Genomic DNA, 15318 nt, shown 5'->3' with positions numbered 1-15318 from the left:
TGACTTACCAACTTGAAACTGAGGTTGGTTTATTTCATATATTGAAAGAGGAATATACAATGTATATATACAAATACATGAGTCAACAAATAGGAAATAAGTATCAAGTCGTAAAACCATAATATCCTAGTCATAAATATAGAATATCTCAACAATATCATCATCTATATTGTCTCCCTTAACTTGAAATTACCTTCTAAATAGTGTCAACACAGACACAACACTGACACGTATAATTGCATAATTTACATTCAATTATTCCAAATTATTACCAGTGTCGACATTTCCGTGTTAGTGTCATAGCTATATCTATCTCAATGCTTATATCTTATGAATAAAACATATAGCTTAATTGAAAACAATTTAACTTTATTATCTCTTTTGTTAAATACTCATATATATATATATAAGCATTGGTATGAGAAGTTTATCTAGGCAGACCCAAGTGAGTAAATACTGGTTTAACTAAATTTCAAATACACTTCTTTACAGGATGTAGCTGAAGAAGTTAAGCAGATTCATAATGTTATGGGAGCTGGTGTAGATGTTACCTTTGATTGTGCTGGTTTTAACAAAACCATGACTACAGAATTAAATGTTACTCAACCAGGTGGCAAAGTTTGTCTACTTGGAATGGGACATTCTGAAATGACTGTGCCACTCACACCAGCTGCTGCAAGGTAATCAGAATTCGTCCAAAAGTATGTACCAAAGATACTTACAGGGACTAAAACTAAAGTGTTATATTAGCAGGGACTAACATCATATCATATTTAAACCAAAATTAAATAAAATGTTATATACTGACAAAATGTATATAATGTGACTATATTATAGACCCCTTTAAAATATTTACATAAATTAAAAAAAATAAGTACGTGCGTATATTATGTGATTATTCATAGTGATGCATGAATGAATATATATTCTTAATAGTCCCTGAATGTGAAAGTTAGTTGTTGCCTTAATTGCTACTCAAGCAATTGTCTAGATCGGTGTCTGCTTTTGTATTAAAAAAAATTATGAATTTTTATTCATAGTGATGCATGAATGTATATATATATTTTGCTTTGATGACCCTTAGTCCCTAAATTCAATTTTGCAACTGCAATAGAAGTGATTTTGCATTATGAACTTAATGACCATTGTAAGGGATGGATGCCTCAATAACCTTAGGAAAATGCATTATGAATTCTTTATTCATAATGGAAAAGTTCGATGGTGGCATTAAAAGTTATTTTGCATTATGGACCTAATGGCCCTTGTCTCAAATGTTACATGAGTTTTGTAAGGTATGGATGCCTCAATGACCTTTGAGGAAAATGCATTATGAATTCTTTATTCATAATGGAAAAGTTTGATGGTGGCTTTCAAAACAAAGCAATTTTAATATGAAATTTTACTCAAAATGTGGATGGTGTCGATTGTCTTTTTATGACCGTAATTGTGAGGTTAGGTGGTTAGAAAGTTAGTTAGGGAGTTAGTTACTCCAAATAGTCCTATAAATAAGTTACTCCATTGTACATTTTACTCATTCTTTTATCAACCTATATTCATTCAATATGAATTTCTATGAGTATCTTCCTCATTAACACTCTTATGCACTCTATCTTGCCAACATCTATGATCTTTATCCCTTCGATTTCATGATTCATAATATGGTATCAGAGCCTATCCTAGATCCATTTGTTGTTTGTTGTGGAGACCTCCCATATTTGGGCCACCCGTTATTGTTGATTCCACGTTCCAGTTTGTTCAGTTCTGGACGTGAGGCGGTGTGTTAGAAGTCCCACGTTGACTAGAGATATCACATAGATAGCCTTTATAAATCCACAGGCTAACAGAAGCATCAAAACAAACTAACTTCAGACGCCCTAGGATCTCTTGTCATACCACTTACTAAGTTACTACACACAAGAACTCAGAAACTAAAGGGAATCATTATCTTCACTAACAAGACATCTAAACTAAATTCAAGTTTATGGTGATGTTATCTAGTTAATTAATGAATCACAGAATCTTTTGGAACTGATCTTCCTTCCAAAAAGTTCTTAAACAACACCAGTGATCTTCTGGGTTGGGAATATGGAGGTGCATGACCAGAGATTAGTTTATTGTGGGGCCCATCAATTTTCCTTTTCTTCTCTCATTTGCGAAGAAATGTGAGAAAGCTTATCTTTTTTGGCTAGTTTCCAACTTTCCCTCTGCATTCACAACAATATCCTACAGGAGCTTGGAGTACTGTACTAATAACATTGCATCTTGGCCCAAACAAATTTACCTCTACTTTACGTCATTATTTTTAAAAATAAGTTTTGGTCAATTAATTAAGTTGATTTAATTTATATAACTAATTGAAATCAACTCAGGAATTTAATTAATTGAATTAAAATAAATAAATCAATTTTAGAGAAGGTGTTTTTAGTTAAGGACATTTTTGTAATATTTATAATAATTAACACTTATTTCTCTTCTATTTCTCTGTTTTTTCTCTTATACCAATAAATACATCAAATCTACTTCATTTCTCACTTTTTTCTCTCTTCTCAATTTCTCGTCACAACCAAACATAAATGATGATATTTTAGACACTAAAAACAACTTGACAAAAATATAATTTCCCATATAGAAAAAAATAACTAAGTCTTTTCTATTTGTGTAAGATTTAATGGTAAAAGATAGACTTCCACAACATGATACAAATCAAAATTCAACTCCAAGTAAAAAAAGTACTCTCACATTTAATGTTTCACATAGATAATAAATTGGTGTCAAATCATATTGGATAAGTTGTCCACAATATATCAATGGCAACTTTTAAGTCTCACGAATTTATATGCTTTACAACCCAATGAAGGTGGACAAGAAAAACCCCAGCTCATGAGAAAACCATATGAACAAACAAACCATATATATGCATAATTTAAAATACAGAGGAAATTAATTAAATCCTCATTTATTAGTCACACATAGATATAGAAATCAAACTAACATAGGACATGAGCTTTTTGTTCATATTAATAATTTTTTTTACTTCTTGTCCTCAGGTGCAAGGTGAGCATCAATATATTTGAGAACCTCCACAGACAAATGGAACATGGAGTGAGGATTAGGGACATTGTTATTGAGCTTCTCATATTCAACAATCCAATGCACTACACTTCCTTCTCTTTGTGGAACAATTTGCATTATGAATTTGAAGCTCTTGTAATCTTCCAATAAGTCTCCACTCAAAACTTTGTATGTTATTTTCTTGTTTTCTTTGTCTATGTCTTCAATCCTTTGCTTAGAAACACAAGTTTTTCCAGCTTTTTTTTTTGTCCAAAGCCCAAGCAAAAATTAATTAAAAAAAACATTTATCTTTGTTAAAAAAAACACACAAGAAAATGAGCCACGCAAATTATATATATTCATGATCTTATATATTATGTGATGTTACAAAACTATATGCAAGTCATGATATATAATTAAACACATTATTATTAATAAACTTGAGTCTCTGAAAAAGCTGTGAGATCCAATTTCATCCATGAGAAAATTAAAAGTCATTTTTTATCTCGAGAAAAATAAATTGAGACAACTTAATCCTTAAATTTTTGAAAGAGACGCTGACTATAAGTTGTTCATGTAGGGACTAAGTTATCTCGATTTACTTTTCGTTGAGAATTCGAAATTGTTTTTGTTTTTATTTTTTTTCCAAGACTATATTAAGATTCACAATTTTTCTCAGAAGTTAAATTGAGTCTTCCCTCCTATATTTAATTAGTCTTAATGTATAAATAATCATAAAATGGTGTATGATTAAGTAATTTAATTTATGGGCATTCTTTTATTTTGGTTAAATAGCCTTATGGCTAGAATTTCCCCTTTTTAAGGTGAATAAGTGGGAGTTTTAAGGCCACTAATTTTTTTTTTCTTTCTGCTCTCAACTGTTACCGCCGTCGCCCCTTCCCCATCAACCCTAATTTTTTCTTTTGTTCTTCCACCAAAGAGGGGTGGTTTTAAGGTCAATTTTGACCCAAAATCACCCCTCTAAATTGTTTTTGCTTTTCTTTTCATTTAAATAAATGATTATTCACATAGATTTGCTTCTTCGTTTTTTGTTTTTTTAAGTTTGTGGTCGTCTTGTGCGGCGTTGTGTTTGTGTTCGTCTTGTGCGGCGTTGTGTTTATCGTCGTCTTTGTGCAGTGTTTGTTGGTTTTTCATTTTAGTACAGTGTTTCGTTGATTCAAATTGACATATCTACCCCAACTCATTACAGATCTAATGAAGACTTGGACGTCAACGTTGCAGATCTGGGAGTATGAAGATTCCGATTACTTTTATTTTGTCATATTTGTAGGCATTTTCATAATGTTGTTGTATGCTATTAATCTAGGTGTCGTAAGATTGTTTGTAGATTCACCTTTTTCAGTTTTTAGCAATCTTTGTATTTGTAATGATCATTGTATTTTCAATTTGAATGAATACATATTTTTAGTAAAAAAATGTGGGAGTATCAAGGTTTGAACCTCAGTCCCTGCAATAATTTACAATGTCTCTGTCAATTGAGTTATGCTCACGGGGACAATTTATGTGCATTCGAAGATAGACTCATCAATTTTATAAATTAGTAAATTTTATAATAAAAAAATGAAAATTACTAAAAATGTTATTAATATAGTCTTATAATATACTTTTCTTTTTGATTTATATCAAAATATTGATCCTTGGCTTTCAACCATGTTTTTCAAAGAAGTTAAAATTCATCAGAAGATATACATGTTTAATCTTAAACCTTGACTATAGAGACATATATGTTTTGAAAGAAAACTACAAAGTAAATATGTTTTGAAACAAAAATTGAGTTTCAAATATAAACTTAGTTGAGTTTACTAGCTAGTATGTTGTAAATAAAAATTGAGTTGAAAACCCAAGTTCCATTTATGATGGGAATAATTCTTGGTCGGGTTTTCCTAACATCGCAGCTGAACTTTGGATTACCAAACTTTCTTTTCCGAAAATTAGAGGGCTAATGCCAAAAAGAAAAAATTATTATTGAGTTGGAAGCTTACTTACCTAAAACAAAATTCCAGGATATAATGGATCCCTCTGTGCCCCAATCACCTTCATGAAGGTCAACACCCTTTACTATATCAGGGCAAACATTGGAAATATGGTGTGTCTTGTTGCACAAAACTTCATAGAATTGTTGAGGAGTGGCCTTAATAGGCACATCCATTTCTATCTTTTCAACTGCAGATACTGCCATATTTGTTTCACCCTTAGAAAGACTCTAGAAGGAAAAATATATTTTTGTACTCAGATTTGTGCTAAACTTATTGGTATTATATAGAGAGAGTTAAGTAGCATTGTAGCTTATTATCAACCAACCAATCAACGAACAATCAAATGTTGTTTCACAATCGACTACACAATATTGTTTTATAATAATAAAAATTTATATCTCTATCAAACCCATTAATATTTTTTTCATTAAGTTTCATGAGAATAAGGAAGAGTAAATTTTGAAAATGATAAAAGTTATAAAAAAAATTGACACAAAAAGTTAAATGTTTTTACTTATAATTTGGATAAAAAAAAATGACTTTTTTTTTATTTATAGTATGGGACGGAGAGAGTAGTTTATAAATAACATTTGCATTACTCAATCAACTATGAGCTCCTTGTAACAAGAGTCGAGAACAAAATCTAATACAAGACCCTGAAAACATAAATCCTAATTGTCGTGAATTCGTCAAAAAATTACACAATGAAAATTTTAATGTGAGGAGCAAAAAGAACAACAACCAAAATCAAAGAGAAATGTATCCGGAATTTGACTTCCGTAACTGAGATTTCAAGACATATTTCACACTAATAATTTTAAAGTGGACACTATGAATTCCCACACAATAATGCAAGTTTATCTTCCACACACCAATAAGATGAGAAACATTAAAATAATCAAGTAAGATTTGTTTGGTTTACCGAGTTGACATCACTGATCAATTGGTTAATTTGGATTTAATGTAACCTATTAATTTATACGTGTATAAAAATGGTTTTTAATTAACAAATACTAAGAGTTTGAACCAAAACATTGAGCTTAAATAGTTAATAAATTCCTTCTAAAACGAATTATTTGGGAGAATTTAAATTCGATTTTTTGTGGAAACAATTATTTGTCAAATTTTGCCAGTACTCTTGGAGGGAAGTAAATGTAATTCTTGTCTTGAACTTGGACACGTCAACTAACTTCTAACCCAAAATTTCAGTTATAAATAAATTATTTTTAACAAAGTCACCCAAAAATATTAAGAACATAGGTCCTGATAATCTAGAGTTCGGTTGCAAGATAAATAAAGTCCGACTAAGAATTGTTTTCACCAAGAATCGAACTTGTGTTCTTCTAAACAATTTGTTCCAAAAGAGAGAGAGTTAGGAATAAGTAAAGTAAGTAAAAATAATTCTTAAGAAAGATAAAAGTTTGGATTGAGTTTTTTTTTGTTATAAATGGAGACAAAAGAAGCAGGTAAACTAAGGAGATTTATATTTGTCACCTTATCGGTTACTCTCGCGTCCTATACCTTATAAATTTATAAAGTTAGGGTGTTTTTTGAGGTGTCCGCTACCTAGGTAACGGACGAAAGTGTTTTGGTAAATTCGTAGGCTCGCGAAAAAATCAGTAAAATAATAAAAGTATAAATTTAAACTACGAATGTAGAATGGCAAAAATAAAAGTCTAAACTACGTGTCTCACGTTAAATTACACTATGTTAAACATGTTCATAATTTTCTACCAAAAAAATAATGCTCGTATTGTATTTTTCTATTATTGTCCACTTACATTGGTTTATAAGAAAAGGTGCTTTGACAATATCAACCACCTTACCAGCTTTGTTTCCATTAATTTTGTCTTATATTATCAAGATCTTTTGTATCACATTCATGTTAGATTTTTCTTCTGATTTTGTCGTCATGATATCATTGACGCAGCTCCAGAAACAATTTTAAAATATCCACAAGATCAGTACTGACGCAGTACGGAAGCGCTAGGTTAGCAAAACGCTAAACCTAATGGATAAAGACAAGCCGCAAACACAAACTTGTCAAAATAGGGTTTCGGAGTCCACCGAAAGAGTAATTTGGAATCCACCAAATTTGAGAAAAATCTCTGAATTTTATTAAATCAAAAGGTTGCCTTCAAGGCTACAATAATTTAGTTTAAATAGGAGTGAAAAATAAAATTAACAAATCTCCTAAAAGATTGTAAAAATAAAAACAACAAACCTAGCTAAATAAAAATTACAAATCTACCTAAAATATAAAAAAAATAACTAACCTAGGTGAAATATAAAAATAAGAAATCAACCTAAAATATAATAAAACTAAATCTAACTAAAATAATAATATACACAAGAAATCCTCCTACATCAGTCTCCTCTACCTCAAAAGAACTCGACCCCGAGTTCTCATCTTGATAAGGAGCCTCATCTGCTTGATACTGGCTCATGCGTTTATCATAGTAGAAACTTAGTATCGGTTTTTCTTTAATTACCAAATTCTTTCTCGTTTGCTCGATAGCTACTTTTTGCTCTTCTTTTAGTCTTGTCTCATACCGACTCTTTTCTTCTTTAAAAGCTTGATTTTTCTCCTCTAACTTGAGATACAACTCCCTCCGTTTTGTTACACGTTCTAAGCTTCTAAAAATAGGGAATGAACCTTGAGTTATCCTTGATCTTGCAGTGTGCATTGACACAATAGACCAATTGCCTTCATCAACATAGTTCTTCTCCGAATCATCTCGTTCATCGATCTCCTTCTTCTCATCTTTGGATTCGTCCACTTCAACCGAAACATCTTGTTCAGCTACTAATTTAACTTCTTTCAGTTTTGTTTGATCAGAACGATCGTTGAGTTTCTGCGGAAGAGATGGTTGACTATCATCTAGGGTTTCGGTATCTGTATCAACAATATGTTCGTAGGATCCATTCTTTTTAGTAACACCAGCTTCAATATCAACAACAAATTTTATTGAGTTTAACTCTTTGTTGCCACCGATTTTATGCACTTCATGGTTCTCACTCTCGTCTTCAGGCAAATCAGTATTCCTGTTTGTTGTTTTGACCGTAAAAATATCGTTTGTCTCATGACCATTCTCAACAAACAAATCGATTTTAGTACATTCTTTTACCTCATGTTCCTTTGCTTCAAACTTATCCGCTGCGAGTTTACAAGCAACATGTCCTTTATCTCTATGATGCCGTCGAACGTTGTTGGTGGTATTGTAGTAGGCGTTGTTGTTGTTCAAACAATTTGATAATATCGTTATTTGTGCACTCAAAGCAGTTAGGGCTGCGGTAACATCCGCGGTAAATCCCTCAAGGTCTGCCCTGGTCGCTGGTTTATCTCCCATGACTGTTCAATTCACGAAAGAACAGGGGAAACCTGCTCTGATGCCAACTGACGCAGTACGGAAGCGCTAGGTTAGCAAAACGCTAAACCTAATGGATAAAGACAAGCCGCAAACACAAACTTGTCAAAATAGGGTTTCGGAGTCCACCGAAAGAGTAATTTGGAATCCACCAAATTTGAGAAAAATCTCTGAATTTTATTAAATCAAAAGGTTGCCTTCAAGGCTATAATAATTTAGTTTAAATAGGAGTGAAAAATAAAATTAACAAATCTCCTAAAAGATTGTAAAAATAAAAACAACAAACCTAGCTAAATAAAAATTACAAATCTACCTAAAATATAAAAAAAATAACTAACCTAGGTGAAATATAAAAATAAGAAATCAACCTAAAATATAATAAAACTAAATCTAACTAAAATAATAATATACACAAGAAATCCTCCTACATCAAGTACACATGTAATAGGAATTCAAAGAGATACTATCTTAATCCCAAAAAAATATCCTCTCAATTCATTTTCTCTCAATTTTCACATGTGAACCATCAATCAACTTTAGTCTATGTTGATTAGCTCGACCAGAGGCAGGAAGATTACGGGGTGTAGTTCGAGAATTCCCAATCCTTTAGAATTAAATATTGTTTTATATATATATATTTTTTGTTTTTTGAAAAACTGGGTATCCGGCCCTATGACCGAATAATACAAGGGAACCAATCCGACCGCCCACTTGCGGGGATCCCATTTAAAGCCAGAGTTTTTTTTTGCTCTGTATGGACTTACTAAAATTGAAATATTATTTTATATTTACAATCCAATAGTTCAAATACCAACATTATTTTCTCAATTTTTTTCAATTTGAGAATGTTTGCATGTATGGTATGAGAAAAGCCCTAGTTGTAAATCTTTACTACTTATAAAAACTAGTAACCAGCCCGTGCGATGCACGGGTTCGTATGAACTTCATTTATTAAACAATCATGGTTGTTGCCAACCATGGATGCTATAGACCAAATTAAGCTAGACACAAGTATAATAAGATATCACCAAAAGGGTATTTAAAAGAGCACCAATCTGTTGCAAGGCATCATGCTTGGTTCATACATTACAAAGTAAATCCCAAATTGAATAAAAGCATCAAAGTTTGAAAGTTAAATTGCAAGAAATCTAGAGCACATTGGTTCATTCAAGAGGACAGCATAATATGTCTCTATATTCATCACCAAAAGAGTCTCTAAAAGAGCACTACTTGCAAGAAGCCTAAAGCATATAATAGTGTTGGCTCTGGTAAAATGTTTTCCGGTCGCTATAGACGTTGAAGGATCATAAAGGGTTGTCTGAACTCCGAGATAAGGGGACAACTTAAAGTAGATAGTCCTATTGTTGGATGCCTCAGTGACGCCGAATTTGATAATGGTACCCTCAGCCAACTTATGCACCTTGCAAATATCACGCTAGTCACCCGAGATCTTGCAGCTCATATAGGGAGTATTGTCAAACCTAAGATCACACTGGTTCCATGTATTACCAAGCCAATCAATTATCCTAAGCTGAGTCTCCTCATTAGGTAGTGCATTTTGACAGAATCCCCTCCAATAAAGTGTCTAATAAATAATTAAACAAAATATTAGTGATGAATAGAAAATATTTATTATCTTGCAGTATAAGAAAGTAAACATACCAAAGTACCGGTTTGGACATCAGGAGTAGTCAAGGTCTTTTCAAGTCTATGTGAAAAGACTTTTGGGAGAACAAAATATGGAATATGTCCACTTGAAGTTGCTTCTTGGAAAGGTTTTTCCAACACGAGTTTGTATGGAGGAGTCTTAAAAGGATATGTAATCTCCATGCCTGTTATGTACCGCACTCTGATAAAAAAAAACAAAAGGACTGATAAACAAAAGAGTAATCCAAGCGCCCGCATTGATACCGTAAAAATCTCTCAATCGAGACTAGCCCTCAGTAAAATAGATCTGTGAGTTGTTCTTTTTCTGGACAGCTACTTGGATTTGATTTTCGTTAATGTCTTGCAGAAACACTGTATCACCAATGTATTGGCCAACGACGCGTGCATATATTTCTGGAAGTTTTCCACGATTCTACACAATAATTGTCAAAAAAACAAAAACTGGCAATCAAATTACTTATACTTTACACAATCAAGAGTAGTAAAATGAGGATGACATGGAAATGTTCAAGAAAGCAAAAGAGATAGACCAAGTTAGATAACTCTAAGTTGATCAAAGCTTAGAGTGTCTTGCCTAGTTTATCTAAAAATCTCTCAGTTACAGTTCAGCTTACTCATACTTTACACAATCAAGAGTAGTAAAATGAGGATGACATGGAAATGTTCAAGAAAGCAAAAGAGATAGACCAAGTTAGATAACTCTAAGTTGATCAAAGCTTAGAGTGTATAATTTTTTTTGCTAACCTATTCCAATGATTCACAGAAAACATACTCACCTTCAAGGGATTGTACTCCATATAGGCTGTTCTGGTCATCATTGCGTAAGGACGGACTTCAGGATCTAATTTGTCGTAACGATGGTTCATATCTATACAATAGCAAAAATCCACATAAACATAATGTCTGTACAGAGAAATACTAAAGAATAGCTAGGTTATAATTCATAATAGAGGGACACAAGAGCTGTAATCAATATTTTCAAAATTACAATACAAGCAACTTACTTGCTATAAGTACAAGAAACTTATCAAAACCAATAACCTAACCATATAGGAATCTATCACAAAAGTTTTTCATATATAGTTATTTAAATAGATGGGAATTCAAGTTATATTGATTAATCACGAACGATGTATCCAATGATATATCTGAGTGAGGATAAAAAGATGACTTATAAGTAATCCTGCCATCTACCAAAGATAAAAAAATGGCTTATAAGTAATCCTACGAATGAACATGGCTGCAAGTATGAATGATCTACTAAAGATGACTTATAAGTATAAATGGTCAACTATATAAGACATATGGTGTAGTAATTTTGGTTGTTCTTGAGAGTCATATTTACTAATAATCAACAATGCAACATGGAGGCATACTTTTACCCTATTTTATAACAATAGAAAAGCGCTGGCAAGAGCTGCAAGTAGACTACATGATTCCCACACTAAACACTAATATTTCAAATGATAATCAAATTTGAAGGATGCACAAAACATAAAGTAAACTAAGAGAGACAATGCTAAAGATGTAGGTGAAGTTTATCAAGGCCAAGGATCACACCTTATTTAATACATGTGAGTGAGGATAAAAAGATGATTTATAAGTAATCTTACCAATCAATATGGTTGCAAGTATATATATTTGGTGAAGTAATTTTGCTTGTTCTTGAGGGCCATATTCATTAATAATCAACAATGCAACGTGTAGGTATATGTTTGCCCTAATCTATGTTCAAATAGTCTTACTAAGTAGGTTGCAAGTAGGCTACATGATTTCCACCCTAAACCCTAATACTTCAATGGATGATAAAATTTTAAAGATGCACAAAACAGAAAGGAAACTAACAGAGATAAACTGAAAAACAAAAGTTTCATAAGTTTCAAACCAAAAACAAATTAACTAAATAGAGTGAACTATCTAGCTTGTTAGTGAGGATAATATGATTTCTATTACATGAATCCCACTTTAAACCTGGAACCTACACTGGTTTGATATACGATGATAACAATCATAATCAAGGATATTGAACAAAAGAACATAAATCAAAAACAAAAACAATCAGAAAAGAGGTAAAGGGACAGAAAACCTTTCGAAGGATTGCGATCACCAGCATCATCACCATGCGCACCACCATCTTGAGATCTACCAGTCAAGTAAGCAGCGAGAGACTCCGCCAGGTCCGGTAAGTTCGACATGCTCTTAGGTGGTTACAACTTACAAGGAGAGTAATCGATTATTGTGTATTGTTCATAAGATAAAAAGATGAAATAAACTTGAATGTGGGTATGAGTAGTCCAATAGGTAATGCAGTGCAATGATTATAGTTCAGAATTTTAATTGGTTGTGAAGCATTGGGAATCTAACACTAGACAATGAATATAGCCGAAAAGTTTTTAGTTTTATTTGATAATTTAAGTCTCTTGCATGTAGCCCACTTGGTTACATTTGTTGCTGCATAATAACCAAATGAACACTCAACCAAAGTAATCATAATTAGATGGTCTCATTATGTCTCCAATAGGTATGAGTAGGGTGGTAGGATGGATCAATCAAACTGATATTGAATTAAGACAGTGAATAATTAAAAGTGAGGCAGAAAACATGAGGAATAATGTACCAAATAACCACTAGAGACATCAAAGTAATTCAGTGTCTTTTCACATGATAAGTCAAAAAAATGATCATCATGTGTATAAGTGAGATCATCAAGCTTATCAGAGAGACCATCAACAAAATAAGGAGGGACATGCATTCTATCAATCAACAATCTCATTGGAGGTGCAAAGGTGGGGACTATGACTGGACATTGAAGCCTATCATGGATAGATATTCCAAACTGTATCCGGAATAAATAAGTACCACCCAAGCTCCGGTACGTATGTCGTAAAAATTCTTGACGGAGGCCCAACCACGAGTGAAATAGACATTGTCATCAATCTTGTCAACTAAAACCTCGAAATGATTGTCTTTGGCATCAACCAAATTGGCAATGCGACCTATCTCATCTCCAAAATCGTCCGCAAACATTTTTGGAAGCTTGACAGCACCCTGTTAATATTTTAAGAACTTATCAATACAATGAGGATAGTAAGGCAGCTAACACACATATGAATATCAAGATAAGCATACTTACATGGTTAACATTGCATTCCAAGTAATAAGTACGGTACCTCACCCTCATGTCATTTAGAAACTTTTCTTCATTGGTTATAGGATAAGGATCCAATGGAGCTACAAAAAAGCAGTTAATGATCAGTATAAAAATGAATGGATGAAGAAATAGATCAATGAGAACTATATACCTCTCAAAGATTGCAAGGCAATGGTGGTTTCAAGATTGTTGTTTGACATGTTTGAGCTGCTGACTATTCTTACTTAGGAACTACAACTACAAGTACTTGTGCTATAGAACCACACGTAAACCATCTATATATATGGAGTTGTGAGGTCATGATGGACATTAACTTGATCAAGTGGTGGCATTATTAAAAGTAAGTGATGTGCTAAGATAATTATTACACCTAGATTAATTGTAAAAAAGGACTTGCTATGAGATAGCACACAACATGTCTGTACGTAATTAGAAGCAAACCATCATAATGGTGCAAGGTAATAGATGACATTGCAATTAATTTAATTTGTATGTGAGCTATAGAGTAGATTACATTAGTTTCATTTGCTTTATTAAGCATTACATATGATATGAAACTATATAGAATGTTCCAAGGCTATAAACTGAGATGTCTATACAATGTATCATAAGTGGATCACAATTCTAATAGTTATGTTTTGCAATATAGGTTCATTTTTTTCACTAATATATATCTATATAAATATTATGTAAATCTTAATTTTAACGAAGGTTAATGAATATAGTAGTTAGACTTTTTTTTTTGAAATGCTGAGTGTGGGCTTGTAACAGTTTCACGACCCAATATTGTATTAGATAAGTGTAGTAATTGGTTCGTGGTCTTGGTTGGCAAGTAGAATTGTAATGGTTGTTTAGGTGAAAAATAATAATTAAGCAAGAGCATGCCATCATCAATTCTAAAGGGATAGCGTGATACCACAAGAATAGGAATGGATTTCAATAGTTCCAAAGCATTTGTAATGAGTATGGAAAGAAAGTTCTTGTCATTGGATTGGCCGTAAGAAACATAGGCTATGATGATGGTTATGCCTAGATAGACTTTAGATGCAAAGTTACTCTAAACATTCTCATTGGGTAGATTTTAGGTGGAAGTAGTAAATGACATAAATGAGAAGCTTCGATGGAAGCTGGATGGTCTGCCATCTGTGTGGATCAAAGAGAAATTTAAATTATGCAAGTTGCTCACTTAAAACTAAGAATACAGGTGGATGAGAGATGGAATTAAGATATAACTGAAAATATGGATTCAATCTTGCTAACATAATTCAGACCTTCATAGTGGTTGCAATTAAACCATGACATTGTCGCCCATTAACAGCTATTGTTATTTTAGAGATAAAACCTGAAAACACAACATATATAAGAAAGGTTATTATTATGATTTTACATTGAGCAATGAATAAATCGGAACTAAAGCACATATATATATATATATATATATATATATATATATATATATATATATATATATATATATATATATTATGATGCAACTAATTTGCTTGTGAAAATAATCAATTGAAATAGACAATGATTAATAGGGCATTAAATATAGGTGTACATATTAGAGAGGAAAAAACTTTGGCATAGAGATAGAAAGTGGATGAGCCATATTATAAAGAAACAGACCATGATTTTGACACCAGTGAATGATGTAGTTGGTTATAGAAGGCCGCATAAGAGAGTAGTATTAATTTGAGTAGGATCATGGGGGTTCTAAAATTCAAATACTCAGATTGATACTTCCTAAGTGGACTGTGATATATTTGCATATCACATGATTAATATAACGTGCACAGACAGAGAGAAAATGATTCATGAATAATGAGAAGAAAATATTTCTCATTAGCTTCTAAAGTTGCAATACACTTAGCCTTGAATTAGTTTCACTGCCCTTGTCTAATTAAGATGGCCATTCCAAGTATGGTGATTAAAAGCATAAATTCATGGATATTAGTTCCTTATATGCAGGATTTTTAGGATGTGTACCAAGGAGAATATTTAGAGTTAGCAAGGGAGCACATAGCTTCATACATTTTCGAGACTATTCACATTAGAAAATCTGCAGACCTTCTTATAAGTA

The 15318-nt window shown here is 32.2% G+C and overlaps 4 protein-coding genes across 5 annotated transcripts in view; 1 reads left to right on the top strand and 3 right to left on the bottom strand.

Annotated features, from left to right (window-relative positions):
* LOC123923883 (sorbitol dehydrogenase-like) overlaps positions 1 to 956 on the top strand; it is a 29197-nt gene extending 28241 nt beyond the window's left edge. The window contains exon 9 of the mRNA XM_045976628.1: positions 493 to 956. Coding sequence (XP_045832584.1) covers positions 493 to 684 — 192 coding nt within the window. The 3' untranslated portion in view covers positions 685 to 956. The remainder of the gene's footprint in view (positions 1 to 492) is intronic.
* A 1774-nt stretch (positions 957 to 2730) lies between these two features.
* On the bottom strand, positions 2731 to 5396 carry LOC123923882 (MLP-like protein 43). Its single transcript, XM_045976627.1, has 2 exons — positions 5059 to 5396; positions 2731 to 3308 (listed from the first exon to the last, which is right to left on the bottom strand). Exons 1-2 carry the CDS (start codon positions 5249 to 5251, stop codon positions 3031 to 3033), a joined length of 471 nt encoding a protein of 156 aa, XP_045832583.1. The 5' UTR covers positions 5252 to 5396; the 3' UTR covers positions 2731 to 3030.
* A 4248-nt stretch (positions 5397 to 9644) lies between these two features.
* Positions 9645 to 10465, bottom strand: LOC123923881. The gene is made up of 2 exons (XM_045976626.1): positions 10079 to 10465; positions 9645 to 10001 (listed from the first exon to the last, which is right to left on the bottom strand). Exons 1-2 carry the CDS (start codon positions 10319 to 10321, stop codon positions 9852 to 9854), a joined length of 393 nt encoding a protein of 130 aa, XP_045832582.1. The 5' UTR covers positions 10322 to 10465; the 3' UTR covers positions 9645 to 9851.
* Positions 10466 to 12631: 2166 nt separating this feature from the next.
* Positions 12632 to 14637, bottom strand: LOC123923880 (putative B3 domain-containing protein Os03g0621600). 2 transcript variants are annotated; one of them, XM_045976624.1, is made up of 3 exons: positions 14507 to 14637; positions 13218 to 13315; positions 12632 to 13132 (listed from the first exon to the last, which is right to left on the bottom strand). In XM_045976624.1, the coding sequence occupies exons 1-3, from the start codon at positions 14535 to 14537 to the stop codon at positions 12878 to 12880; spliced, it is 384 nt and encodes a 127-aa protein (XP_045832580.1). In that variant the 5' UTR covers positions 14538 to 14637; the 3' UTR covers positions 12632 to 12877. The 2 variants fall into 2 exon arrangements, with proteins under 2 accessions (XP_045832580.1, XP_045832579.1); XM_045976623.1 differs by lacking the exon at positions 14507 to 14637 and adding an exon at positions 13387 to 13805.
* Positions 14638 to 15318: the final 681 nt, after the last annotated feature.

The sequence above is a fragment of the Trifolium pratense genome, linkage group LG4, assembly GCF_020283565.1.
Source record: "Trifolium pratense cultivar HEN17-A07 linkage group LG4, ARS_RC_1.1, whole genome shotgun sequence".
In the NCBI taxonomy this organism is placed as follows: domain Eukaryota; kingdom Viridiplantae; phylum Streptophyta; class Magnoliopsida; order Fabales; family Fabaceae; genus Trifolium; species Trifolium pratense.
This window is presented reverse-complemented; position numbering and strand designations above follow the sequence as displayed.